This window comes from Liolophura sinensis, chromosome 6 (genome assembly GCF_032854445.1).
Source record: "Liolophura sinensis isolate JHLJ2023 chromosome 6, CUHK_Ljap_v2, whole genome shotgun sequence".
NCBI lineage: Eukaryota > Metazoa > Mollusca > Polyplacophora > Chitonida > Chitonidae > Liolophura > Liolophura sinensis.
The window spans coordinates 70,334,135-70,361,380 of NC_088300.1; the positions used below are offsets into that span (position 1 = coordinate 70,334,135).

The following is a 27,246-nucleotide window of genomic DNA, read 5'->3' on the forward strand; positions in this document are numbered from 1 at the left end:
ACATAAACTGCCGGTGCATGTGGCATGTTACATGGTAACGCCATTCAAAGTGTATAACACTATGCTAATTGCAAACATTCTATCCAAATGGTTAAAAACATTTGATTCACATTTTTAAATTTCCTTAAGAAGCTTTTGATACACGTAAGCACATTTTGACACACAGTTAACATGAACAAACAGTTATTTAAAACTATGCTATATTACAACCTGTAACAAACTCAGCGTTCTTAACCACATATATATCTTTTACAACAGGGTATGAAGTTGAAAATACCATTGCAGATAAAAATTTTACTTTACATGTACATAAATGTTGGAGCTTGTGGATTATGGAAATACAAATAAAAGAAGACTACTCTTCAGAGATTTCTTACGAATCACTGAAAACAGATTTTGTCATGGTTTAACCTAGCCACAGGGTTTTGAAAACATTCAAGAAAAAAATACATAAAAAGGTAATAAAGGATTTCAGGAACGACCCATTATTATCAGTGTCATAACATTCTACACAAATTATATACATTACAAAGTCAAAAAAAAAGCATCAGTAAAAAAATGAATTACATTTAATAACAAAGCAAAGAAATCATATAACAAAAAGAAAAAAAAAATTTACAATTGTACAGGTAACTAGCCATACTTCAACCAAAATTGCATAATCAAAAGACCAGCTCTTTAAATGTTACACAATTCAAGCCTACATTATGAGCATCTTTGATGAATTGTATATGAAATATAATAACATTAATATGCGATATTATGTTACTGAAGTCATCATAAAATGATAAATAGCATCTCTTAAAAATAACAGCAATGTTTGTAGGTATCTAAATATAACAATTTTAGCACACTACAATTACATACATGTACAGCTGTGCAAAAGCTGAAGTGGCAGAGGCCAGCCTGGTGGAAATCTTACATCATGATCTGTCTAGTGTCACACAGCTTTACACCACCTACCAGCCAGGTGGCACACAGCTTTACACCACCAGCCAGCCAGGTGGCACACAGCTCTACACCACCAGCCAGTCAGGTGGCACACAGCTTTACACCACCAGCCAGTCAGGTGGCACACAACTTTACACCACCAGCCAGTCAGGTGTCACACAGCTTTACACCACCAGCCAGCCAAGTGTCACACAGCTTTACACCACCAGCCAGCCAGGTGTCACACAGCTTTACCCCACCAGCCAACCAGTGTCACACAGCTCTACACCACCAGCCAGTCAGGTGTCACACAGCTCTACACCACCAGCCAGCCAGGTGTCACACAGCTTTACCCCACCAGCCAGTCAGGTGTCACACAGCTTTGCACCACCAGCCAGTCAGGTGTCACACAGCTTTTACACCACCAGCCGGTCAGGTGTCACACAGCTTTACACCACCAGCCAGCCAGGTGTCATACAATTTTGTAACACCAGCTAACCAGGTGTCACACAACTTTACAACACCAGCAAGCCAGGTGCCACACAACTTTACAACACTAGCCAGCCAGGTGTCACACAACTTTATTACAAATTTTCATGAATAAAATCTCAATTCAAAACCTGTTCTTTCTCCATGTAATCCTCTCCTTTAACTCCATTTAATACATGCAACAGTGATTATATCTATGTCAGAGCAATGTGATCCAATTACCAAAAAAAAACAGGTAGTCCATACATCCTGCCCTTTTTCTATAAAAAACTGATGTGTTTACACTTCCCTTAGATGACCAAGGCTTTTATAGATAAAGCCCTATTTATATGCATCATATTTAATTTAAGAATTAGATGCCGGCAAAATGCCTGATACATGTATATTCCACTGGAACACAGTAGCCTATTAACCACACTACAACAGGTAAAACTCTAAATAACTCCATAGCCATAGCATTACTATACACATGTATAAAAACTCGTGTTCACAAGGGTCAGGAACACAAGTGACATTTACCACAAAGAATAAGATAACAGTCATCTTAGCACAACTATTAAATACAGTTCTATTAGTTAAGGCTGAATAGAATCTCCTCTTTAAAAAGACAAATTTAATAGGCTTTACTGGATAGAGCTGTTTTTTACTCAGATTAAGAAACTTGTTCTGTTCAAGTCATCCTTCCATACTCAGACTGCACAGAATTCAATCTTTCAGTTGGATAGGATTCATTGATAGATTCTATAATAGTAACTCAAAATGACTTCAACTTTCTTAGACTTTACAAAAATTGTATTACAAAACTTATTCCAACCGAATTTCTCAGATCCTAGTTCACTCATATCAGAAGGTAAAATATCCTTGGACTGAATTCAAAGGCAATGAAACAGAGCACACTGCCTATCTTCATCATTAGGAAATTGCCGATATACTTCACACAGGCTAAAAACATTTATACAAAGAATTCTATTCAGCACTGAAAATTTCACACAGACAAATAAGATTTAACTATGTACGTAGTGAGGGTGAAGTTAAGACCAGTCTCGGTACTCTTGTGTCCTGTTTATGACTCAACAAGCACTGGCTTTGCATCATTTTTAATAATTTTGACATAAAAACAGATGATATAAAATTAAACTTATTTAATTCTTCTCTTTAATAACATATTGTGTAGACAATAGCACAACCCAGTAGGTAGTTTTCACTAATTTTGGCAAGGCCAGATCAATTTTTGAGCATTACAAGTGCTTAGTGGTTTCCACCTCATTAAAAAGAAAATGACTTAAATTCCAAAAATAGTTTTGTTCTAAATATAAAGCACTGAAGAGGAGTATTATATGTCTTCACCAACAAGAAATCTTTTTGTCTTACAACCTTTAGAACAACCAATATGTGACTTTCTGTGATGCACAGGAGAGGCCATTTAACATTGATCTGAACAAGTCAGCCATCTTGAAACTTTCTCTGCAACCACAACATTCATCTGTCACAACTTTTTTCAAGTGATTTTAGGATCAAGAAATGAAATGCATTCCTTAATTTTATGACTTGATATTCACTTGTCTTTGATACCCAAGAAAGGTATTAAAACAAGTTCCTGGGTAAAAATTCTGCTTCTGCGGAGTTACTAGTAAATGGTGAGTGTAATACAAACGTGCCTGTAACAATCTGCTGCTCTCTGTGCCATCATTTTACAACCATCACGCCACAATTCACAAAGAGTCATGTGTCCACTGTACAACTGAAGCGGGACTACAGCACGCTACAGAAGGCACTGACGGCTCACAACAACAACAACAGCATAAGCAGCATTGACGACGACACAGGCAAAGTTTTCATGACGTGGGAGTGTATGAGATGAGGTTTTCTGACTACCTCGTTGACTAGTGGATGGTTTTCTGTGGGAGAGCGGGAGGTCCGTTCTCTTCCTCCTCCTGAACAGGCAGCGGTGGAGGAGCCTGAGAAAACAAAAACAACAGCGATTAAATGAAGTCAAAAGTCAGAAACACTACACACCCAGAGCTACCTAAATATTAAATATCACTGAATTTGAATCTGAAAACTTTAGTTCAACTTTAGTACACCCTATTCATTTCCACCTTCCAGTCACAACAGGGAACAGTATAATGAAAGTGGAGAAAGCTTCACTAAAAACCTGGATAAACCTAGTCATCTAAGTGTTTGACACTCTGAAAAACGTAATATACAATATTTTTATTTAAGGATAGTAATTACCTGAGGACATTTCAAATGTCTAATGGAAAATCATGATTGTGAACAAGAAAAAATGAGAACAGCCCAGAATAACATTCCACTGCTTAAAGCATGCGTAGGCCTATTATTTGACCTAAAATCTGGAGATTAAAAAATAAAACCTCAGAAAGCAACATTACTTTTCTGCGACACAAAATTTCTAATAACTAAACCCTGCAGCGCAGGGCCAATCTCTTAAAACAAGGTCCACACCTGCTGATGAAGACAAGAGAAAAAATGTTATTTCAAAGACTATACCTTTTTGTGACATTTTCCTCCTTTTTTGATACATTATTATTGGGAACACAGAAAGCATCACAGCAAAACAATTTTGCATTATTTACAAGTTTGAGAGCTAGATATACAAAGAACTGGAACATCTCCATGACAGCACAGAAATAGTTAATTAATATCCAGATTATCAATTTAGTTAAACTAAAGATGTCAGAACAGTCAGCCTCCACCACCTTGGAAAAGAAAATGATACATGAGAAAAAATACAATATTTCTGCTTGTTCTATTTTTGTATGTTTCTGTGGCTTCTCCAGTTACAACACAATAGTGAACATCATCCCCAGTGTAAAAAAATTCAGTCTGTAAGTTTGCTCTTCTGGGCCAGTTTCACAAAACAGTGAACAACATTTTTTATGGCACATTCGTTGTACAATATTTTGTATGCCACTATTACCGTACAATTGTCCTATACGTGCGATTATTGTACATGGAGGACGCAGGCGTGAAACTGCGCCGGTAGTTGATCCATGAGAAATTATTTAAACAAACACATTTTTGTCGTGAACATTAGTCAACCTTGCTGTTAGTAAATTTCCTCAAGTAAGGCCTGTATGGTATATGACTAATGTTAGTGACAAAGACGATCTGAAAAAAAGTTATGTAGTTTTCATTCAGGACAGGTCAGTGTCACAAATTATTCTGTTAAATGTTAAAAAAAAAACATCAGATGCACACATTCAATTTTAGTACTTATAGGGAACCAGTTATAATGATGTTAGTGAAAATGACCATGTCTTCATTATAAAGGTGGTGGCAGACATTGAACGTGTGGAGTAATACAATGTTTCTAAACGATGTAATTCACCTTAACAGTAAAGTACAAATGGGAGACGTGTTTTGTATGTGTGAGACAGAATGAGTAATGACTGTTTTCTGACCAACACACAAATCATCAGTTCACAAGACTAAAATCAACATGATCTTTTCTCCGTGTATTTTACACCTGTCAACTCTTTTAACATAACCTTAATGCATTTCATTTGTTTCCTGTAAATAATGAAGTTTATTATCTGCTAACTTCTCCTTTACATCGACACACATGATCTGATCCCGGGTCTGAACAGTGGAATGGAGGGAGTGTGAATATTCCTGTTTGTGTCGAAAACTTTGCGCACAAGTTGTTAATGAGATACGAGATAGGAGAAAGAAGACAGCCAAACACACAGACAAACTGAATCAAAAGTAAAATGATGTGTACTAACGTGAAGGAGTGGGTTAAAAAAATCAAATACTGATGCTTTTAGAAATGACAGAGCCATGCAGGGTGTATCACACAGATGTCAATAACTAACCACACTACTATACCATGACAATATAAAAGCTGGGGGGGAGGGAGGAGAGATGGTACAAGTGATGAGAGCTGCGGGGCAAACCAATGTGGCACAAAAATAACGTGGGCTCTTCAGGTCATAATAACAGCCAGTGATGCAGCTATGTACAGAACTGAAACAAAGCTACTGAACACGAGCTGAAAGTGAGCGGATTCCCGGAGGATATCTTACCTTAGTGAGACTTTTTACGCATTATGGTCTGCAAGATGGGGCAGCACATTTAACATTTTCATAACATGTGAGTTAGTAAACATTTTTTGGTGATGTCTCCATACATGGTTGAGCAGTATCTCAGCTAGCAACATGGACTGAGGCACTTTCCAGCTTTAGGAAAGGAGATAATTCATTCTTGTGAAAAAGGCCATCTCTGAACTTTCAATAGATTACAACATCAGTTCTTGACTGGCTTATCATCCATTTCCCACAAAACCTAAATACCAAACCTGTGAATAAGGTAAACATGTGGAGGAAATGGGGGTACGTTTCAACTCGTACCTATTCATCAGGCCAGGAGGTGACTGGTCATAAACTCAATTCTCCTCTTCCAAGCATTAGCCACAATATTTTATTGAAGATTCAAGTTTCTGCATTCTTGAGGAACTTGAGGATAACTTTTAAAAAAAGATTATCCACAGTGAGAAGAGCTAAAGAATTTTTGTTGAGCCTGATTTTCCACAATTTATCACCTTAACACAATTGTAATCAGACAAATGGAGGTGATAATCAGAGGTGAGTGTACTTCAATGCACCATCTTTGCACAATGAGTTGGGTCGTCCATAACCCCTGGCTGACACACTACAGCGTACCTTCATGCCAGTGCCGAGTCCCGGGGCCTATCACTGCCCATATGAGCGTTCAAAAGCAGGCTGATGTGCTCACACACCTTCATACTCATAAATGAACACAACTTGCTGATGATGCCTAGAGAGCATGAATACTGAATACATCCTCTTCATGTTGGTAGCAGCAATAAATAAATTCCATGCAAGCACAACTGCATCACTTCATACTAAAACTCCATTGAGACAACACTTTGATGGAGTGACATATTTGATGTAGATTTGTGAATGAATGTAACAACCGATATCCTAAGGATAGTTTATTCCTTTTCATCGGATACACCTTCTGATCATCAGCAGGAAATCACAGTGTACACTTCAGCAGAAGTTTCTAATAGTCCAATGTACTTCTATACAGCCTAAAGGTTAGCCTCTCACCAATGTGATCCCTGCTCATGCTGGCCTCCACTCCTGTTGTACGTTGGATGGAGCGAGGAAGGAGCAAGGATGGTCGGGTTCTACCCAGTTTAATTCCAACATAATACCCGCATATGATCACATGTGAAATATTCTTGAGTAACATGCAAAACACCAATCAAATAAACAAATAAAATGAATACTTTTATGCTACTTTAAATAGAGCCGATATTATCCAGAAAATGCCATATGTACCAAGCCTAACTCAATAAAACTGATAATGAATCCACGAAACTGACACTGGCATACATTTTCTGCACATGCTCACTGTGATTTCCTGTCTAGCTCAAGCAGAAGGCTATTGCTTCATAGGGAGTAGACGATCTTCTATAAGGACAAATGTAGACAATCAAGCAATGATACAATCAGATAATGACAAACTGGTAAAGACTAGGGAATAAGTCTAAGGTCATTAGGTGCATCTAGGACAGTATGTAAACGAAGGAGATGAAGGGCACTATGCTATGCTTGTTACCAAGGAATGTCAATCTAGAAAATAAACCCTAAGTCTATAAACTGGGTGACAACAAGGGTAATGACTACCTTTTCTACATCAACAAATGTTGTCTTAAACTATTAAACTCGATATGGACTGTCTCATCATATCAGATAAACAAATAAAAGTAAAAGAAAGATGCAATGAGAAGAATGGCTTCAAATCTGTATCAAGTGGTTCAGCACTGTCATCTGGGATAGAGACAGTGAGTTCATCATGTACCCTAAAGTGTGCATACTCACATGTAATTACTTTTTTAAAAGTGCAAGTCAGCGAAAATACAGCCATAACACAGTATGTCTTGGGAATGAAGAGATTGTAACAGGAAGCGCACATATTTTTGCAGTTCTCCTGCAAGTTCAGGTGTTTACAACAAATAATGAAGATTCAGCTTACCTTGTCTTTCTTCTGGTTGGGGCGGAGAGGTGAAATTCGTTGTGGTATAGGGGGAATCTCAGAAGATACATTTGTGTAGTCTGCATATGAGGCTTTTTCTGGCAGAGGGGGCGGTTCCTCAACAATCTCTGTCTCCTCAAAGTCGGATACTACAGGTAAAGAGGTATCTGATATAATTCGTACACAGGTGAACTGTTTGATACTGCATGTACAAGTGAATGTTAGTGCACTAGACACTACAGGTAAAGAGGTGTCTGATATAACTGGTACACATGTAAACTGTTTGGTACTGCATGTATAAGTGAATGTTAGTACACTAGACACTACAGGTAAAGAGGTGTCTGATGTAACTGGTACACAGGTAAACTGTTTGATACTGCAAGTACAGGTGAATGTTAGTACACTAGACACTACAGGAAAGAGGTATCTGACATAACTGGTGCACAGATAAACTGTTTGATACTGCATTATGTACAGGTGCATGTTAAAACACCGGACACTACAGGTAAAGAGGTAAACCATCTGATATTAACAGTAATGATCTCTAATAACCTCTGATTTCTGATTATCTGTGACTGATAACATAAGACACAGGAGAACACTAACACTACTTCGTAAATGTCACTTCGTGTTCCTCAACAACATTACACAACATCAACATTGTAGCTTTTACTGTTTTGGACAAAGGGATGGTTTCAAAATTGTAAGACATGTACTTTGAATCCTTGTAATTTACGCATCTAATTTACTAAGACTGAGCAATACCTGCTCCGAGCACATGTGAGTAAGCCTACTTTACCTGTGGTTGTGGAGGCGTTGGATGCACTCGAGGCCAGGCTGGTGGAGCTACTGTTCATGTTGTTGAGGAGAGAAAGCGGCTGATCCCGGAAGTGGGCACTCCCCCTACTCCCACGCTTGTCGTTTTCCGGTCGTGGGGGTCTCTTGGGGGTCAGCTGTATACACACACCAGACAACAAAACAAGGTAAGCAACACACAAGCCACACATCCATAATACTCACAGCACCCAAAATTAACAGTGCAAATAAAAACTCAGACTGGAGAAAAATCACAGCCTTGCAGGCCAACCAAGGGACAAAATTACATGTATAGTTTATAGTGAACATATGGAGCATCTATGTTACTTATACGAAGCTTAGTTTTCACCTAACTGGAATTAAGGTATTATTTCAAGGGTTGTACTACATATTTCAACTTTCATATAACTGAAACAAATGTTTTAATAAAAAAAATTGTATTTCCTTAAAAACCAGTTCAGTGGTTAACAAACAAAATTTGAATTGTCTTAAATTCTTCACATAGTTTGTCCAGATACATACTACATGTACATGTACCACACCATCATGTTACCAGACCACACCCTTTGTCTGCCAGATATGAACACCCCTATGTTCCCTATGCACAGTGTGCATTACTCACAAACCTGTCTAGGCCACAAAGTGCTGTTATGAGGAGTGTAGCAGCTCTAAAAACTACAGGATAAATACACAGCATAGCTATACTGGTTATATTTGCCTGGTTATTGATGTGTGATGGGATAATTACTGATGGCTTATATATGAAGAATGAGCTAAGTCACACAAATATGGATGTATGGATGTATACTTGTATACAAGTATATATACTTGTATATATCTATACATATACATTTGCTACATAATGATGTCTACTGCTTTAGCTAAGCATGGTATATATGATGAAGTACATGTGGGTGATCTGTCTTGCTCAGCTTATTAGTCCACATCTATAAGAATTCCATTCAGGATTCCTACAATTTCAAATCTGTTGGCCTTTTCCAGTCTTATAATTTACATTTTTCAGAAGACTTTGTCAGAAGAATTTTCAACAGCCCATACAAGCTCAAAACATTGTAAATTGACATTGTTACATTTCACTTATTGACAGCGACCAGTATTAGTAATTTCAGTACATGTACATATATATGTAAAGAGACTCATGTTGGTTATTTAACCTGTTTATAGAAGTATAGAAAACTTCAGCATGTGTGCCAAGAAGGTTTGGCTTTTCCAGGCTGTTGTACAAAGACCCCTGAACTTACAGGCTTTTCAATGCCTGGAAAAGTTACTATCAAATTTTGGGCTGATTTCAAGGCCCTGTACAAACTCTGTGTACTGGTAACACTTAGCGTTAACTGTGTGACAAAGACACAAAGCGCGTGACATAATGATATGTGAGGAGACGCAGTGGGAGAGGCAGCCAATGTGAATAATGATGGGAGACACACGATGAGGCGAGGTGTTGAATGTGTACACGAAACTCAGCCAGAAAACTTACAAGCTTTTCCACACGTATATCAAATCCATAAATAAATACCACCCAAGAAGTTCATACAACCACAAACAAACACAATGTGAACTGAGACAAATGTGGGACAAGTGCTAGTCTGGAGATTTGGGTATTATAGATACCAACTTAATCAAATCTTGGACAAAGTTGTTTTCACCTCAGTGACAGCTTTCTTGGTGGCCACACAACCTCATATCTATCACTTTTAATTGAACACTCTTTAGAGTTGTATCAACCTCATTCAAAAAAAAAAAAAATTGTGAGGATGATGGGATGTTACTTTCTTGATAGTGTAAGTTCTCAAAAATACATGTATCCAAAGTTACAGGGCTTGAAGGAGACTGTCATGATTTTTCAGCCTAATACACACAGGTGAGTTAGGACAAAAGCCTCTTAATCAGTAAATAGTGTAAACTGATAAAAGCTATACACCATATTTTACTAACCTTGTCACAATCAAGTTGTAATACAGTTTATTAATTTTTTATCAATTCACAGAAAGTTAGAAAGAGCAGCTAGCAGATCCCCCTGAAAAACCAGCATGTAATGTTGCACGAAAGATTCAAAGAATTATATCTTCCAAATTTAGATTTTTAAAACATGTGATATTTGGCTGTATTTGGAAGCCTTATTTCATGCTCTTACCATCAAAGCACTGTGTTACAGAATTGTTACAGTCTTGATTAGTTGCGAGGTACAGAATGCGGCCAATGGTGGCCAGTTTAACATCACAAACACCTGGTCCCAATTTGTCTCAGTTCGTCAGTACCAAAACGGTAGCGGCAGAAGCTGCACCTGAGCTAGGGAAGAGTGTTAAGGTTAATACATGCCTGTTGACTCAGCTCTATGGGCTGTTCAGTTAGTGCGCCTGAACCCCGTAAGCTGTCAGATACATGCGAGGCACGTCGGATGATATTGCCAACCTTTGTCGGGATGAGCGAGCCTTTGGCTGGGGACCGTTGAGGATCTGGTTTCACCCACACGGACTGGACACGCCCGGATGAAGGCGGAGTCTTGTTCAGCATGGAGATGTTCCTGGAAGACCACAGTACAGGACAATCACCACCCAGAACCCCAGCGTGTACAATTACATGAACCTGGACTCACCACTCCCAACCACAATAATACAGGAATACCGAATGAATAATGAATAATAAATCAACACCTGAACACAAAAGCAGAAACAGCTAAAAACCATAATTTTATAGATTTTTTTTCTTTTTTCTGAAAACAGAATTGTTTCCATTTTTCTTTCAGGTCATCAATGGCACAATTTATGAATTGGTAAGCAGTAAACTGAAGAAAAAAACTTTTAATTAATTTCCTTTGTTTTAATATTTATCTTTTTTTGTCTAAAAAACAATTTTTGTTTAAAAACTTTTTTATATTTGTCAACCTTTCGTTTCGTACCAGTGAAGTTTTACAAAGGATATTTCAGTTAGCACTGTTATTGTCAGTTTAACTGACAGAATTGGCTAGGAGTTACTTTTATTTGATTTCTGTGTAGGAGAAAAATTCATATAACCACTGGCTAAACTATGAGAGGGAAGACAAAAAGTTTTAACTAATAACCTCACAAATTTCACCCAAACCAGGAAGTACGAGTGTCACAATATGACAAGATGAGGAAGATGTGAACATAAAAAATGCATGGTGTGAAATAAAACCACACGTTGTACACTACCACACACAATTACTGATATGACATCACCAACTCTCATTAATGGCAATACATGGATGTCTCAACAACAACAACAGGGAGGTGAATTGTTATTTGGGGTTAAGAATGTCCCCTGCCTGGAGCAAACTTGTTCCGAAAAATCCATCTCATCATTTCAAGGAGCATGCAAAACCTTAGACACAGTTGTCCCCCTTGTACACTTTCTTCCCAAAGGTATCCCACCCAGTACAGTGGTGAAGATAACCAAATAAATAAAAACAGAAGCCTGAGGATTTCATGCTAATATCATATCTAAAATGTTGATCATAATTCTGCAAGTATTCTCATGAAATCCAAGGCTTCAATGTCTGTGAAAGATGAAAACTAAAGTCACTCAAGAAACACACAGTGTCAGAGAAACTGGTTACCTTCTAACAAACACTTTCTGCTTTCTCCTTTGTAGGCAAAAGTGTGAAATGACACATTCGTCAGATTTTCATTTCACCCTTATACACTTCATATGGCCCATATACACAAGAAACAAATACTGCACTGGTACAATTCCATTTAAAAGTAGAAAACATTCATGTGGAAACTTTCCAGTTATGAAAACCAAGCAAATTCATGGAAGTTAAAGGCTCTTTTCAAATTCATTGGGAAAAGTACCAAAGGCTAACATATGCCTTTTTTTTCAGCTCTTAACGGTTCAGCATAGAAAGCTGGTACTGTACCAATAATATAATATGTTACAAAAGAAAGAGGACTGGTCTCACATTAAAACATGTAATAACTTGGAATGACCTTTCTCTACTCAATACACTGACCACTTAACAGCCTTTCAATATATAGCTCACATTCAGGGAGGCTTTCTAGGATAAGAGAATGGTGACTTTTCAATACAGAGGCTTTAATATGATTAGTGTTTGTAACCCTTCCTAATGGAGGCACAATGGAAACTTACTCTGGTGTTCCTGGTACACTTTGAACCCCGATATCAGAGTGCCGCGTTACCGTTCCGGTGATGTAAGTGGATGATGGCATAGATTGATTTCTTTTCAAGGATACATTGCCTGATTCATTGACTTTAGATATCTGTAACAAACACACAAGGTATATATGTCACTACATTCGTCCATTTCATAGGATCTGAAAATCACCATACCACGTACAGATATTGAAAACAGAACTTTCACTTTTTACAGAGTACGGTTCAGAAAATCACACATATACCTAAAGAGGTCAAGCCACAGCCCACTTCAAACCCGATTCGTGTTTGAAGTGGCATCGTGAGTTTAGGCACCCTAATGATGGACCGAAAGAAAAAAAATACACGTAGAAAGGTTTAATAACATAACTACAAATGTATAAAGCCTGAGCTAGACCCAAAAACTTCAAATATTTAACTGTCACATAGAAAAACAACAACCTATGACGGTCGTTTGATGTGACACCAATCAGTTTGATCTCCATGAAGGCATTGTACTATCACAACTTATTAGGTTCTGTGTGAATCTGTGCGTAGAACAGAACACTTCAAACAATAAAAATAAAGGTCTATGTGTGGTCAACGTGCCTATAAATCCGATCTCCAGTACAGTGTGCCGTGACCAGAGTGAAGAACACACATTTTTCTGACCTTGAGTGAACCCTAGAGTAAACATGCCTCGACAGCAGTTGACGCGTAAAAGTCACAACAAAAATACATCTACTTACCAATCTGTCCGGACACCAAGGAGAACAAAAGTAAGACACAAAAAATAACAAACTTTTTTAGCCTGTAGCGCTAAACAGGCCAAACAAAGCAAAACACCTGAAAATAACACTTCAGCGATGGTGAATCCAGGGAAAACGTACACTCTGTACTTGCTTGGTGTTGATCAGAATACTAACACAGAATCGGATCTTACAAACACTTATGAAACAGAGGATAATGACAACTGACTTGAATCAGAATGCAGTGAACAGCAGGAATCCAGAGAAGGGAGTGAAAGTGATTCAGAGATTGAACTAGAAAACAGGCATCAGCGAAGGACAAAAACATGGGACGAGCAGATTCATTTCCATGCACATGTAACAGTAAAATGTTTTCATTTTTGTTTATTATGACACATTTATTACACAACTTTTGATATAATATACACGAATTAATCAAAATGTGGGCAAACAAGGTCTGAAGCAAAATCCCAGATGGAATAGATAAAAATGTCAGTTCCATTGTCAATGTATTATATGTACTCTAAACTGCTTAAAACCACTGAAAATGCATTTCACATCATGTAGAAAATGTGGCAGCCATTTTCGTTTTTCACCTCGCTCCGTTACCATGGGTGCCCGAACTTTTGAGCTAGATCAGCCCCTGCAACCAAACACATCATGGATCACTTACATGGATCCCATAGTGCTTCAACATTACTCCACCAGAAAACCACACACAAAACCCACTTTGCACACATCATGGATCACTTACATGGATCCCATAGTCTTTTTCCAGGATCTTGCAGAGCTCTCTAAAGCGGGACTCCATGTGATTATGGAATGGTCTTAGACTCTCTGGAGCCTTCCTCCTGTGAAGTTTCAACCCCTCCTGCACCAGTTTAATCTGAAGAAAAAGAAAAGTGGCACAGATATTTTAATTATATTAACAGCTCTCAACTTTAAAACAGCAGTGGCATTGACATCATGGTACTGAAAAATGTAACACATACTCAATAAAGAGAAGCTTGAACACTGTATCTGATGGAGCACAATGACTGTTTGTAAGAATAAAATCAACGCATATCTACATGGAGAGAAGAAATTTAAAAAGTACTAGAAAAGTAATAACTAGAAGATAATTAAAGTAAAGTAAACAGTGGAAAATACATGCAGGTTTGGCATAACCAAATATTTCAATATAGACAAGAGACAGCTAAGTATTTTGAAGACAGAATTAACCACCTATGACAGAGAAAATATTGATTATTAATACGTACATAAACAGACTGATGAAAAAAAAAAGAATAGATGAGAACCAGAATTTAACCTGTTGCAGTGTTGTGCTTTTCAATTTCATCACCAGCTCAAAGTCTTTCTCTGTGGCATTTCTTTTGAGGTAGTCTTCTGTATAAAACACCTGCAAAAGAAAATAAAATGTCACATTTAGTAGGTCTATTTGATTCACTTGTCTCTTTTTTTCCCTTTTCTTAATTTGAGTGCACAAAAAAAAAAAAAAATTCTGAAGCTTATTCATTTCAATTTCATTGACACTGGAGTCAACAACTTTTCAAGGTCAACCATTTCAACAGCATATCTTATATCTGAAGATATCCCACTGACACTGGGGGCCACCGCCATTCTCAGTTTACCGTCAGACTTTTCCACATATGGCCGGAGAGGAAGCCAACATGAGCTGGAACTGACCTTACTGCAACCGCACTGTCGGGAAGCTAACTTCGGCCATGGAGACCCCCTACTCTGTTAGAGGTCAGTCCCTTGGGATCTACCCATTTCTACAGCATATCGTATATTTGGTGGTGCCACCAGCGACATTTTGGCCCACAACCATGTTAGGTTTCAATCCTTATGGGCTTATCCACTTTTACAGCATACCTTATATTTGGTGATGCCCCCATTGACACTGGGGTCCACCACTCCGTTAAGGGTCAACCCTAAGGGGTCTATCCTGAGGCTGGGGTCCACCTTGTGCTGACTCAACATGGACTGTAAGGCTTTGTTTTTCCCATCTATGGTTTCTATTGCATTTTCAAGAGGTGTCACTTGGAACTGAAGAAAAAGCAAGTCAATATATTTGATAAATCTGAAACACACACAATTAAATGAAGGGCATGTTCAATTATACAAACAAAGGAAAATGCAGCACACTATAGTTTTATATCTATATGTATGTCCTTTGTGCGTAAAGCAGTAATATGTGGCAATAAGATACATACAATGCAGGTGTAGAAATTATAAAACTAAAATCACTTTTGGCAACATGCTGAAATACAACCTACTATATTCACTATTTCAGATGTCACAGCAAAACTTAGAACCACTCTGGCAAAAAGCTGGTCTGATATTGAAAATGAACACAGATACTTTCAAAATTATATATACATTTTTATCTCCTGCATGAAAATACACGAAGTAAAAACTCCGGTGTTTGCCCATGTGAGTGTTCATTTTAGTGAATAAGTACATACTGTTTCTGTGCTGGTCACCTGGAACCAGCGGAGGATGCCAGGTAATGGGTACTCTGTCAGCAGATTGGTACGCTCTAGGTACAGCGTCTGAAATGTATACATAACACTATATACATGCAGAAAGGTCAAACAAAGCATACTATGCATCAACATATCAGCAGCAGGTGGACAGTATTGCTTCCAGGTGACTCTCCTTGCCATTGTCAACCTGTCAGTGAGGAGAATACACTCTTTTGGAGATGAGTCTTTTCATTGCATGCTTTTTAAAAATAACTTATATCAAAATTGCCATCTAAACAAGTACTTCATTTACTTAATTCAACAAGGTGTAATGCTGTATTTGAGAACATTTCTACTTAATATACACCAGTTGTCAGGGTGGAAGAAATCAGGGAGAGCTCTGGCAGAAACAACCTGACAAATCTCTCCATCTCTTATAAATAATAATGGATAATTTGAAAATGAAGTTCATGTGCATGTATTTAAGATATGATCATGAAAAGCAAACGCAAGGTAAACTTAATCCTGTAAGTTGTCAACATACGCCAGTTGACATACGTTGACATAAATCAGTTGACATACGTTGACATATGTCAGTTGACACGCTGACAGAAGTCTGTTGACATACGTCAGTTAACACATATCACCTGGCATACGTCAGTTAACACATATCACCTGGCATACGTCAGTTAACACATATCACCTGGCATACGTCAGTTAACACATATCACCTGCCATACGTCAGTTAACACATATCACCTGGCATAGGTCAGTTAACACATATCACCTGGCATAGGTCAGTTAACACATATCACCTGGCATAGGTCAGTTAACACATATCACCTGGCATACGTCAGTTAACACATATCACCTGGCATACGTCAGTTAACACATATCACCTGGCATACGTCAGTTAACATACCGTGATATCATTACTGTCCTCCTGTATAGGCCTGGAGTATGTGAACTTCTGAACATCATTCACCGTGTAATACCTGTAAAGACAAGTTAACATCGTTCATCCAACAAAATCATGTATCACTGGGATTAAAAGATACATTGTAAAATGATAATCTGTTACATATAAAATACACACACAGACATTTCCACTTCCACCGATAGATTCACAGTGCAGAGTTGGCAACTTCAACAAATGCCAAACCAATGTTCAGTATTTGTTTTGTTTCAAGTTGCATGATTTGCTCAAGTTGCCACAGTACTCTACTGAATACATACACTGACACTTACATCTAGGATGATATCTAGGTTTTTTAGTTACCATGGAAACACTTTAGCCACAAAGCTTCTGCAGACAGGCGTTGAATGAACTTACTTGAGGATCTGTTCACTGACTTTCTTGTTGGCAAATCTCTCCTTGTCTTGCATTATGGGAGAGACGGCATTGATTTGAAGGTCTTTGTTCGGTCAAGGGAAATTTAACATTCGTAACTGCATAAGAATCCTTTAATATTGTTTACTGCGACAAAGAAAAGTTTAAATATCTGGTGAATGAAAGCACATTTGCTTTTATTACATAACACTAAAAGAAACAAAACAAAAAAAAAATCAGCAACCCCCACAACTCTTTAATATTAAATACTTTAAATTAAATATATGAATGATTTGAGCAAAAGTTGCTTTCCATCTTTCTTTCAACATTCTGGTGCCAACCATCATTCCTGGATTATTTTGATCCAATCCTAGTCCAATGTTAATTTGAACAAATCTTTCAGGGCAGAGGAAATGTACAACTAAGAATTCAAAAGGATACACTGATTTGGTGACTGGAGAATATCCTCACCGGGGGCTGACAGAGTCCTCATCAGCTGTAAACAGACACAACAGCAAACTATTACCTAACTGTTAAATGTGAGTGGCTGATGTACAAATGTTAGGGACATTAAAACATTTCGTAATACTGAATACTTGTAATACTGTAAGCTGCTTCTCAAACAGTCATCTCCAAAGTAACATGATAATATACTGAATGATTGGACGATATATAATATACTGAATGATTGGATGACAAATGGATTCATGCTTTGTAAGAGAAGCATTACCTGTGCATTTGGGAACAGATTTTGTAGCCTGGCATTAAAATCTGACAGTCTCTCGTACTCCTTCCCTCGATAAATAAATACTTTATTCTGCAAACAGAGAATGTATGAACATATTGTAATGCAAATTCACTGTTTCTCCATGGGAAATTGGGAAGATATAACTCTGAAAATTTGAATCAAACATTTGTACATGGTTGACTGCTCAGTGTCATCAAGGTCCGCTAAACAATGAGAGCAGCCAAACTATTTTACAAGTATGACATATTAAATTACACGTACATGTAACTTGTTTGGCAAAGAGCACAAGCGCACACTGTACCTGTAGGAATGAGGGGAATCCCCTGCCGTAGTAGCCCACTCTGAAGTACTCTGGGTCAGGCCTCATCTGCCTCAGTATACAGTCATAAAACCCAGCCTGTTTCCTCTGAAAACACAAACACTTCATTAGTTGATTGGCAGATTATGCACTTCTCAAGAATGTTTCATTTTTTTTTTTTTTTTTTTCATTTTTCAAAGTATACGACAGTCATCAAGTTTATGGGTAGAGGAAACTAGACTTAGCAACCATCTTACTTCATCACATACCCGGCAAAACTCTGGCTTTATAAACACTATCAGTACACGACAGAATGACATAAAGTCAGACCTGAAAATAGTTTTTATATGGACTATAAGACATCTTTATAATATTACTTCCAAAAGAAATGGGTTTTATGTATGAATACAAAAAACAACAAAGAGTTCTACTTCCTGAGGAAAACACTGGAGCATCAACTTTGTGAAGACTTCTTCATCAGAACAAGTTATTATTTCCATTCTTGATGAACATATGAACTATTCATTCGCGAAAAAGTAGATCAAATTTTGCAACAAATGTAATAATTAATGAAAAATGTTGATGCTGCTCACCAGGACATCGCTCAGTTTCTGATAATCAAACTGTTCAGTCTCGTATAGCTTGACCAGTTCCTTACACATCTCTATACCTTTCTCAAACATCTGTGAGAAACAGACAACAAAATACAGATATATGCTTAAATACCACAGACAGAGGCCCATGACGTATTGAAAGTGTGACAATCATCAATAGTGGACTTGCAAGTTTTGGTTAATTTTGGTTCAGACAATTCCAATCCTGAGTTTTAAGTTTATAATCAAAAATCGTAAATTAACATTCTCCAAATTAACAAATATCAAACATATTAAAAAAAAATGACAACTCATATATGATCCACATATAGTGTAACAACATTTGTACAGTTAGCTCTCTACTATGCTTCTTTTAGTTACAAGGCTAACTGCTTTCCTACGTGCACTTGAGAATGTTCACAGCTACTTGCTTCACTGGATGTACAGAATAAATGAGTGAATGATTGAGGTTACTTCAATGTCACATTGGCATTATTTCAGCCACGCTGTGGTGAGGATGAGATTAGAATGCCAAACCAGCCAGACGTATAGAGAAACACTGCATTAGATATGCAAAACATGTACCTTTCCCTTATCAAAGAAATCAATCATGTCATAGTAGAGTTGTTCCTTGAGGGCCTGGTTACAGGTGATGCTTGGGTACTTCTTACTGATCAGCATCGGATGAAGAGGCTCTTCTGTCCACTGTAACAATACAGGAGGCGAGTTGTTTACAATACAAAGGAAAACACACATGAGTATTTATAATATTCCACTTAGGTGCAGTATAACATCCTAAAATTTAACATCAATCATCATGCTCAAGCTTCAATAATGGCAACGAGGATTTAAATCTTACTTAATCACATACACTTTAAATGTAAAGTTGTTTAATTTATTTATTTATTTGATTGGTGTTTCACAACGTACTCAAGAATATTACACTTATGCGACGGTGGCCAGCATTATGGTGGGAGGAAACAGGGCAGAAAGTTGTTTAAAATGACATCAAATAATAAATAAAAAATTGGAAAACACCAGAATGTTCTGTATTCACCCTACTACTATTTCCCTTTAGTAGAGATTTCACGGACAGGCTGTCTAAAAGCATTGAAAGAAAGCCGTGTGGCATATACTGGTGAAGTCTAGTTGTCAGATGTTAAACAGGTTTAATACTAATAAATCCCCTACGCAGTTAAAGACGTGTTATCTCATCACGTGTGGGGAATGAATGAATGATTACGGCTTAAGCCCACTTTGGAAGTACTGTAGCCAGATCATGTGGACAACGTGTCAGAATGGAAGAGGTACGGCCTGAGTACCTGAAGCAACTTGGAGTAGAGCATCAGTGTGAAGGCAGCCTCTGTGTAGTTGTCACAGCTCAGGTGAAGGTCACACAACTTGTTAAGGTAACGAATGTACATCTGCTGACGCCCAATGTTGTGGTAAAAATTCTGTACAAATCACAAAAACCACACAATGTCAGCCAGAATGTGGGGAAAACTGTGTTTGATACTTGCTGATACAGCTGAGATACCAACCTACTGGTACACTGGTGTGTTTTGTTAGAATAATAAATACATTACATACTTTATTTAAATTCTGAATTGTACACCATCACCAAAGATATTATCAATAAAACAAAACTATAAAGCAGTGTAAATAACAAACATACATACATACTTATTTTAACGTTTTCTGACCAACTGTATAGTGGACTAATATATTAACTGACAGAGGTACCTAAGTTTGAAATTATAATTAAATGTTGCATATGAAACCGGTTCCATATCTGACTTTGTTTCATTATTGTCAATTTGAGACTCAAGGGCAAGCCACCTAAATGTGTCCAAAACACAGTAGAATACATCGTTTTCTTCTGTGATGTTGCAGTGCTTGTGTACTAGATGTTTCATGAGCACACATACAACAATAACTGTGACGTAATAAAGGAAAGAACAAGAGAGTTCATAACTTTGGGCCATTTAGTTACAGGCAGTATGGAGCTTAATGAGTTCCGCCCCTATTCCAAAATGCACTCTTGCTGCAGTCCACAATCCTGCCACTCACCAGCAAGTTGACAATACAGCTCATCCTGTGTTCTTTGTTCTCATCAAGGATGATGTGCCTGTACTCCATCAGCCTCTGTAACAGGTTCTTAATCATCTCTACAAAGGCGAGTCCTTGTTCCCTCAGCTCCTTGATGTCTGTGTGCTTCTCGCATAACATGTGCAGTCTAGGTAACAAACAGGAGGCGTGACTTTACACACAGGTATAATGCATAATCAATACCCTAATTCCTCAACCCTCAAACTACAAAGGTGTGGCCAGTTTCAGGGCTTCACAAAAAGCATAATATTTATCAATCAACACTGAATAATGCCCTCAGAACTGGTGGATAATGTGAAAAGGTTGAAGAATTACAGTATATCTAGACAATGGTCTCTATAGCAATAACAAAACATATTATAAACTACTTGGGATCAATTTTAATGAAAGTCAATTTTAGCCTCGGTTTTACATCAGTGTTTTCTGTGTACAATGTAATAAACCCACATGTACAAGTTATCATTGAAGCTAAAACAGATTCCTAAGACAATATCAGTCTGTCATACTAATTCAAAGCCGTTATACTACATCTATGTGAGACCAAATGTGAATCTGTGCTGTTTTATTACAGTACACTTACATATCATAGACGAGCTCCATGTACTGCTGGTCACCTCTACCCCCCTCAACAAGGGCATCTAACTGGGTGATAACTTCATTCTCAACCTTGGCAATAAAGGAGATTATGAATAATCAGGCTAACCTTTAAAGCACATACTGTACTGTTTGTCCCGAACTTTCATCCATGACTACAAGCTTCCTCATTTTACTCCAGCGTCCTGTCAATCTTAGACACTCGTTTTGAGGTAAGTATTGGTCAAATGTTGAGTTCAGCACCACAAATAAAAGTTTTTTTAACTTTATTTAAAAATGTACTTTTCGGGTGTGAATTTTTAAGTCCAATCAGGTAAGCATAAGCTTACGTCAATACCTACATATATACACCTGATGTACATGTACAAAAATTCTGCTGACTTCATCAACTCCTATTTTTTTCTACAGGACAAACATTGTATTCACTAGTTATTTATTAATATTGAATAATGTTCTGCAGGAAAATTCAGTCCATGTATACATCCATAATACTATGTTTTCTGGCAAACTTCCTGGCAAACACAGCCCATGATGTAGCCTGTGGTCATATCCACCAATTTTACACATGAATTATGATCTTTCTACTACAGATCACACGTATGTTACAGCACAATGGCAACATTTTATCAACCCAGATGTACACGTAACGTGACCATTACTACTGAAGGCCTGGCAAGATACTGATGGCATTACCTGGTGGAAGTTACCCTGTAGTCTATTGGAGTTTGGAACTGGCTGGGTAAACTCTACGTGCATCATGTCAAAAAACATTGGAATGGTGGCCTTTCTCAACTCTGAAACAGTTGACAAACATTTCCATACAAATAAAAACGCATACTTCATTGTATGCTCATTAGACAGACTGACCATTAAAGAAAAGAGGAACTGTGTATTCCTGTTACAAATTACATGTATACTAAAACTTCCACAACCCATGACTTATTCAGTCAATAAAGTGGTATTTAAATTGGTATGAAGTCAAACCATTATGAACAAGAATATACAAGAATACTTTTGTAAACACTGATAAATACCTATTTCTGGAATGAGAGTCATCTCCAGGAATGGACCGACCATCTCTGGGATAAACAATATTCTGTTAGGACCTGTAACCATAACAACATTCTAACATTACAAGTGACTGTCCTCATCTGAATTGAAGTTTATTGCTTGTATGCATTTCAGCAAGAGTAAACACCACTTTCATTATACAGTTACACCATTCTTGTAACTGAAGAAACAAACATATCAGAAACCATTAGCTTCTGGAAATCAAAATTCTTCACTTAAAATTATAATTGTTTTATCATGGAGAAAACCTAGCCAATGTAAAGTGTGATCTGACCGCTTGAGCGTACTGGTTAAGAGCTGCACACTTGAAGTGAGACCAGAGATTGGTCTTCTAAATGTCAAGCACCATGGCTATCAGACAGTCACAAAAAGATTGATTTTTATCATTTTAAATAACGCAGGAAGTACAAGAGTCAAGACAGAAAGTGAAATGGAATCAGAATTACCTAGACTAAACCACATTGCTCTGATCTCAAACCCCATTTCTCTCCTCATGTCCTTATACCTACAACAAACACACAGCAGATGTACAGTTTGAAAGGTTCCAAAAGACCTTCTTGACCATCATGTCTAGCTCATCAAACCTCCCATGAAATCCAGTTATTAACAAAATGGGCTAGTACTAAGTCTCATGTTTGATAATATTATATTATATCTGATAATATTATACTTTTTGTGAAGACATGAAATTAGTTTGTCTCCAAAGTCAAATTAAGAAGGTGTATAAATGACATGAAAAGCTTCTCTTTCAAATGCGAAAAGGTTGTAGACTTGAGGTACATGTAACACCAACTCACCATCATAATTACAATATGCACCCCCCCCCCCCCCCCACCAATCATCCTAGATTTTTAATACATAGCAGGGCCCTTGCAGAGGAAAAGTCCTACCTGGAAATGATTTTCTGTCGTTTACTGGAAGAGAAATTCTCCAGCTGAAGAGCTTCTTGAGTCAGGAATGATATTGCACAATGAAAAAAGTTACTCCACAGCTGCAAGAAAACAGAAAGTTCAGTACAAGAACTCCTGATTCAAAGATTGTAGCATGTGGAACATAAGACAGTAATGCCATTACACAAACTGGTGGGCCCAACATTGAAGCACATCCTTAACGGTAAGGAGTGAAGTAGCAAAAAATGTGATACATCCACTTCTTGACAATTTTTTTCAGACTTCATATTCATGTGCATAGTTTATATGTACTTATCCATCAGTAACAGTAACTTAATCACAATGATTTAAACAAACATGAATTTACTGACTCAAATTCATTCAATTCATTGTTGTGCATATACTTCAGTTTATTTTTCAGCAAATAAGAAGCAGAAAATAAACCAGACAGGTAGGTATGATATGTTAAAATGAGACGAAACAAATAAGAAATGACTAAATAATACTACCCTGACTGTCAAAAGCACTCAAATACCTACTGCAACATTAAATTAACTCCACCTAAACTCAGCTGACATATACATGTTACATGTCAATCATTCGACAAAGGTATATTTTCAATCATTACAAGGCACCAAAGTAATCATGTGTAAAGTATTAGATTTCACAGATTATTCACGCTGTAAATTTTGCCATTATGCTAAGATTACTGGAAGATTATATATCGAAGATAAATCCATCTTGAACACCAATGTGGTCGCTGTGAGTTCAAGTCCAGCTCATGCTGGCTTCCTCTCCAGCCGTAATTGGGAAGGTCTACTAGCAACCTGCGGATGGTCACAGGTTTCTCCCGGGATCTGCCTGGTTCCCTCCCACCATAATGCTGACCGCAGCCATGACATAAGTGAAATATTGAGTACAGCATAAAACACCAATAAAATAAATAAATAAATAAATCCATCTTGCCTACTTACACATACAAATTATCAATACATATTTGGCTACATGTAGGTTAGGCAACACCAACTTTATTTTGTGTTTTATGGGCAAGCCCACACTAAACAATTCAAAAAGGAATAAAAATAAAACTGAAAATCTTTTTTTCTCTGATTTTGATACTTTTATGATTTTTCTCTTTTTCAAAGCTTTCTGATCATGTAAATATGTATTTAACAGGGTAAAAATTTACAAATTAGATGATTTTTATTTTATGCTGTCCTCTGACATTGGGAAAACATTTATTCTGCTGAAAGAACAACAATTTACATTGGGGTGGCCTTAGTTGCTATTGTAATACAATATGTGCAGACAGCTTGCAGAAATTTAGTTGGTTAGGGAAAACCCACAATAAACTACATTTATCAGCATACACATAAGAGTTCTTAATATTTTATTAAAGAGTATTACTGAAACTTTTCAATTTAGCTCAAATGCTTTTTTTCAGACAACAGCAACTTTACACATTTACATATATCTGGATAAAAAAAAAGAATTATCTCTTAACTTTACATTCAACAATCCTTCTATTAACTTCAGAAGTGTCCAAGCTATCTGCAAATTAAAGCCTCTATATGTACCATAGTGGAGACTCACAATCACACGCCATCACATGCACATGCTTGTTAAAAAAGAAAACTCGTTCAAGCTTTACCTAGTACCCTAGCATCTAGCATACTTGCAAACCAAAGCTTTAAAATCCAGTGACCAAGGTTGGGCAGAAAATTCAATATAAGATAAAACCCCTGGGCTAAGCATAAACAATCCTTGAATGTCCATAAAGTTGCTAGTCACTCAGTTAGTGTGGATTATTTGCCTTCTAGCTGGGGTTAATGGGTAAATGCCATTGATATAGGAATTTCATTGTTCTTGAGGTTTTCACGAGTTGAGAGATGGAAGGGACAATCCACACGTACGTGTATGTACAAACTGAAATTTGACTTTACAAACGTCAAACTTATAACATAACAAGACAATCTGTCTTTGTATTGACCGGGTACCCACCCCATGAAAGAAAATGTTTGCCAAGAAAATTATAAAGGACCCAATGTTTTCAGGACTTTCAAGGACCATTCCGTTTAATTCTAAACCATCAGATGGAGATTAACAAGTACTATTTTGGTAGCCTATTTATTGATCAATTTCAAACATTAAAATGCAAAATCAAGTACTTTCTAGGAATAAAAACCCTTTCAACAGAATCCAAGTGTGTTTTCAAAATTTCAAGGACCAATGTAAACCCTGGGCTCATATAATATAATCTGTGGCTGAACATTTCTCTATTAAAGATCTGTGTTTTTTGTCCACAGTCTAGCAGCATTTCAACATTCCAATGCTTCAAATAAATCTTTACGTTATTCATTTATGAGGGTCCACACCGGTGGTCCACACAGGTAGTCCTGTGGAACTACGCGGAACTAATCGATCGTATTATTATTATTCCACCGATTTTGTGTTCCAGTTACAGCCTACACTGTTTGACCAATTTACTTCAAAGTTTGCAGTAAAATTCCCCTATACTTGAACTTGTTTGAACAGGTATTCCAGTTTTCGAGGTCATGTGGTTTGGCGGCCATATTGGAATTTATATGAAATTGTTTACACATCTTTTTCTCAAGAATCAGAGAACAGACTCTTCTGAAATTTGATATGCAGGTAGACCGCTGCTAGTTACAATAAGTTTGAGAAAATCGCTGACTTTGGTAAAAACTGTGGAAGTATCGCCACTGGTCAAAGTTGTGACGTCACAGCTAGTTTTGAAATTTCAATTTTTTTTTTTTTTTGGTGTATTTCGTGCCGCTGATTTCGAATCTGCTTTTATTTTTTGTGTAACTTTCTAACTTTTTCAGATACACTAAAATTTACATAATTTCAATGCCCTGTAACTTCAGAACTATGGTAGCTATAAATCTAAAACTTGCACCAAATTACAGACCAAGATACGCTCTTTCTGTCAGGTGGAAACAGATTTGAGCTACGATTAATAGTTTTTTGACTGGAAGCATTTAAATGACTCCATTGTTTTTTTTTCTCCAGAAATATGTATTTCAGCCCATTGCTTTAACATGGAGTTAGATGGCAACTAGACTGATACATCTGCTCCGTTACCTGGCTGGTTGAATTTCTACTGCACTGTCCATGACTTCCAGAAAGGCTTAGATATAGTTATGCTGTCTCCTATTTGATGGTGTACAGTGATAATACCTATGACAATAAATGGCACTGACACCGAACCTTTGCAGTTCTAGTTTAATTAGTGTTTTACTCCATACTCAAAAATATTTCACTTACTACAGGTAAGCTATACAGGTAGTATTATTCCACAACCAGAAATAGGTGAGAAAAAAAGAGTTGATGGCCTACGCTGCAGCTGCAGGTGTCAATTGAAACAAGTGATTTACCTGCATTTCTGGACTACGGTAGCCACCAGACGTTCTCTGTGATGAAAAAATCATTCTTTAAACTCCAAACCATGCATTTCGAAAAGTTTTATGCCTGGAAAAATATACCACTACAGCCAAATATTTTATGCAAATGTCAATGCTTGAGAACAAAAATATCAACTTCTCACAAGAAAATGGTTGAACAGATTCTTACCTGTTGTTCAAACGGACTAAAAAACTTCTCCTTTATAGTTGCAGCAAACAGTCGCAGCGACTTCAGAATCACACTGAAATTCATAACAAAAGTTGAATTCAAAAGAGTACAGAAGTGAGACAAGCACTGAAGATATGATTCAGACAAACAACACTTGAATGATCACCAGGCGAACGATCAACCAGACGAACAGCCTTTCAGGGCTCCATACCAAAGTTGACTAAATTGTAACCTTATATTACTAAGACACATCCATGTAATAAGTAAGCCAGCCCTGAAACAACCAATGTTTCAAGAGATTGAATATAGATAATGGCTGTGATATCCTGCAGTTTTCTGCCTTCAGAAACGTCCTATTTTTTTACGATTTTGTTTGAGTGTGGCGTAAAACTGCTATCAATCATTT

The 27,246-nt window shown here is 37.2% G+C and overlaps 1 protein-coding gene across 6 annotated transcripts in view; it reads right to left on the reverse strand.

The window, feature by feature from the left end:
* Positions 1–1,434: 1,434 nt before the first annotated feature.
* The window catches only part of LOC135467964 (dedicator of cytokinesis protein 1-like), a 72,272-nt gene continuing 46,460 nt past the window's right edge, over positions 1,435–27,246 (reverse strand). For 2 of the 6 annotated variants that reach the window (XM_064745919.1, XM_064745917.1), the window contains exons 31-55: positions 26,841–26,913; positions 26,645–26,680; positions 23,247–23,347; positions 22,803–22,861; positions 22,320–22,391; positions 21,979–22,079; positions 21,272–21,357; positions 20,653–20,818; positions 19,905–20,036; positions 19,168–19,287; positions 18,583–18,672; positions 17,993–18,097; positions 17,674–17,760; positions 17,385–17,439; positions 16,947–17,028; positions 16,536–16,608; positions 15,614–15,700; positions 15,021–15,194; positions 14,455–14,544; positions 13,900–14,031; positions 12,394–12,524; positions 10,603–10,807; positions 8,246–8,399; positions 7,447–7,595; positions 1,435–3,377 (exon numbers count right to left, since the gene is read on the reverse strand). In XM_064745919.1, coding sequence (XP_064601989.1) covers positions 3,303–3,377; positions 7,447–7,595; positions 8,246–8,399; positions 10,603–10,807; positions 12,394–12,524; positions 13,900–14,031; positions 14,455–14,544; positions 15,021–15,194; positions 15,614–15,700; positions 16,536–16,608; positions 16,947–17,028; positions 17,385–17,439; positions 17,674–17,760; positions 17,993–18,097; positions 18,583–18,672; positions 19,168–19,287; positions 19,905–20,036; positions 20,653–20,818; positions 21,272–21,357; positions 21,979–22,079; positions 22,320–22,391; positions 22,803–22,861; positions 23,247–23,347; positions 26,645–26,680; positions 26,841–26,913 — 2,635 coding nt within the window. In that variant the 3' untranslated portion in view covers positions 1,435–3,302. Of the gene's footprint in view, positions 3,378–5,468; positions 5,497–7,446; positions 7,596–8,245; positions 8,400–10,602; positions 10,808–12,393; positions 12,525–13,899; positions 14,032–14,454; positions 14,545–15,020; positions 15,195–15,613; positions 15,701–16,535; positions 16,609–16,946; positions 17,029–17,384; positions 17,440–17,673; positions 17,761–17,992; positions 18,098–18,582; positions 18,673–19,167; positions 19,288–19,904; positions 20,037–20,652; positions 20,819–21,271; positions 21,358–21,978; positions 22,080–22,319; positions 22,392–22,802; positions 22,862–23,246; positions 23,348–26,644; positions 26,681–26,840; positions 26,914–27,246 lie in introns of all 6 variants that reach the window. The other 4 variants (XM_064745922.1, XM_064745918.1, XM_064745920.1 and 1 more) reach the window with 3 other exon arrangements.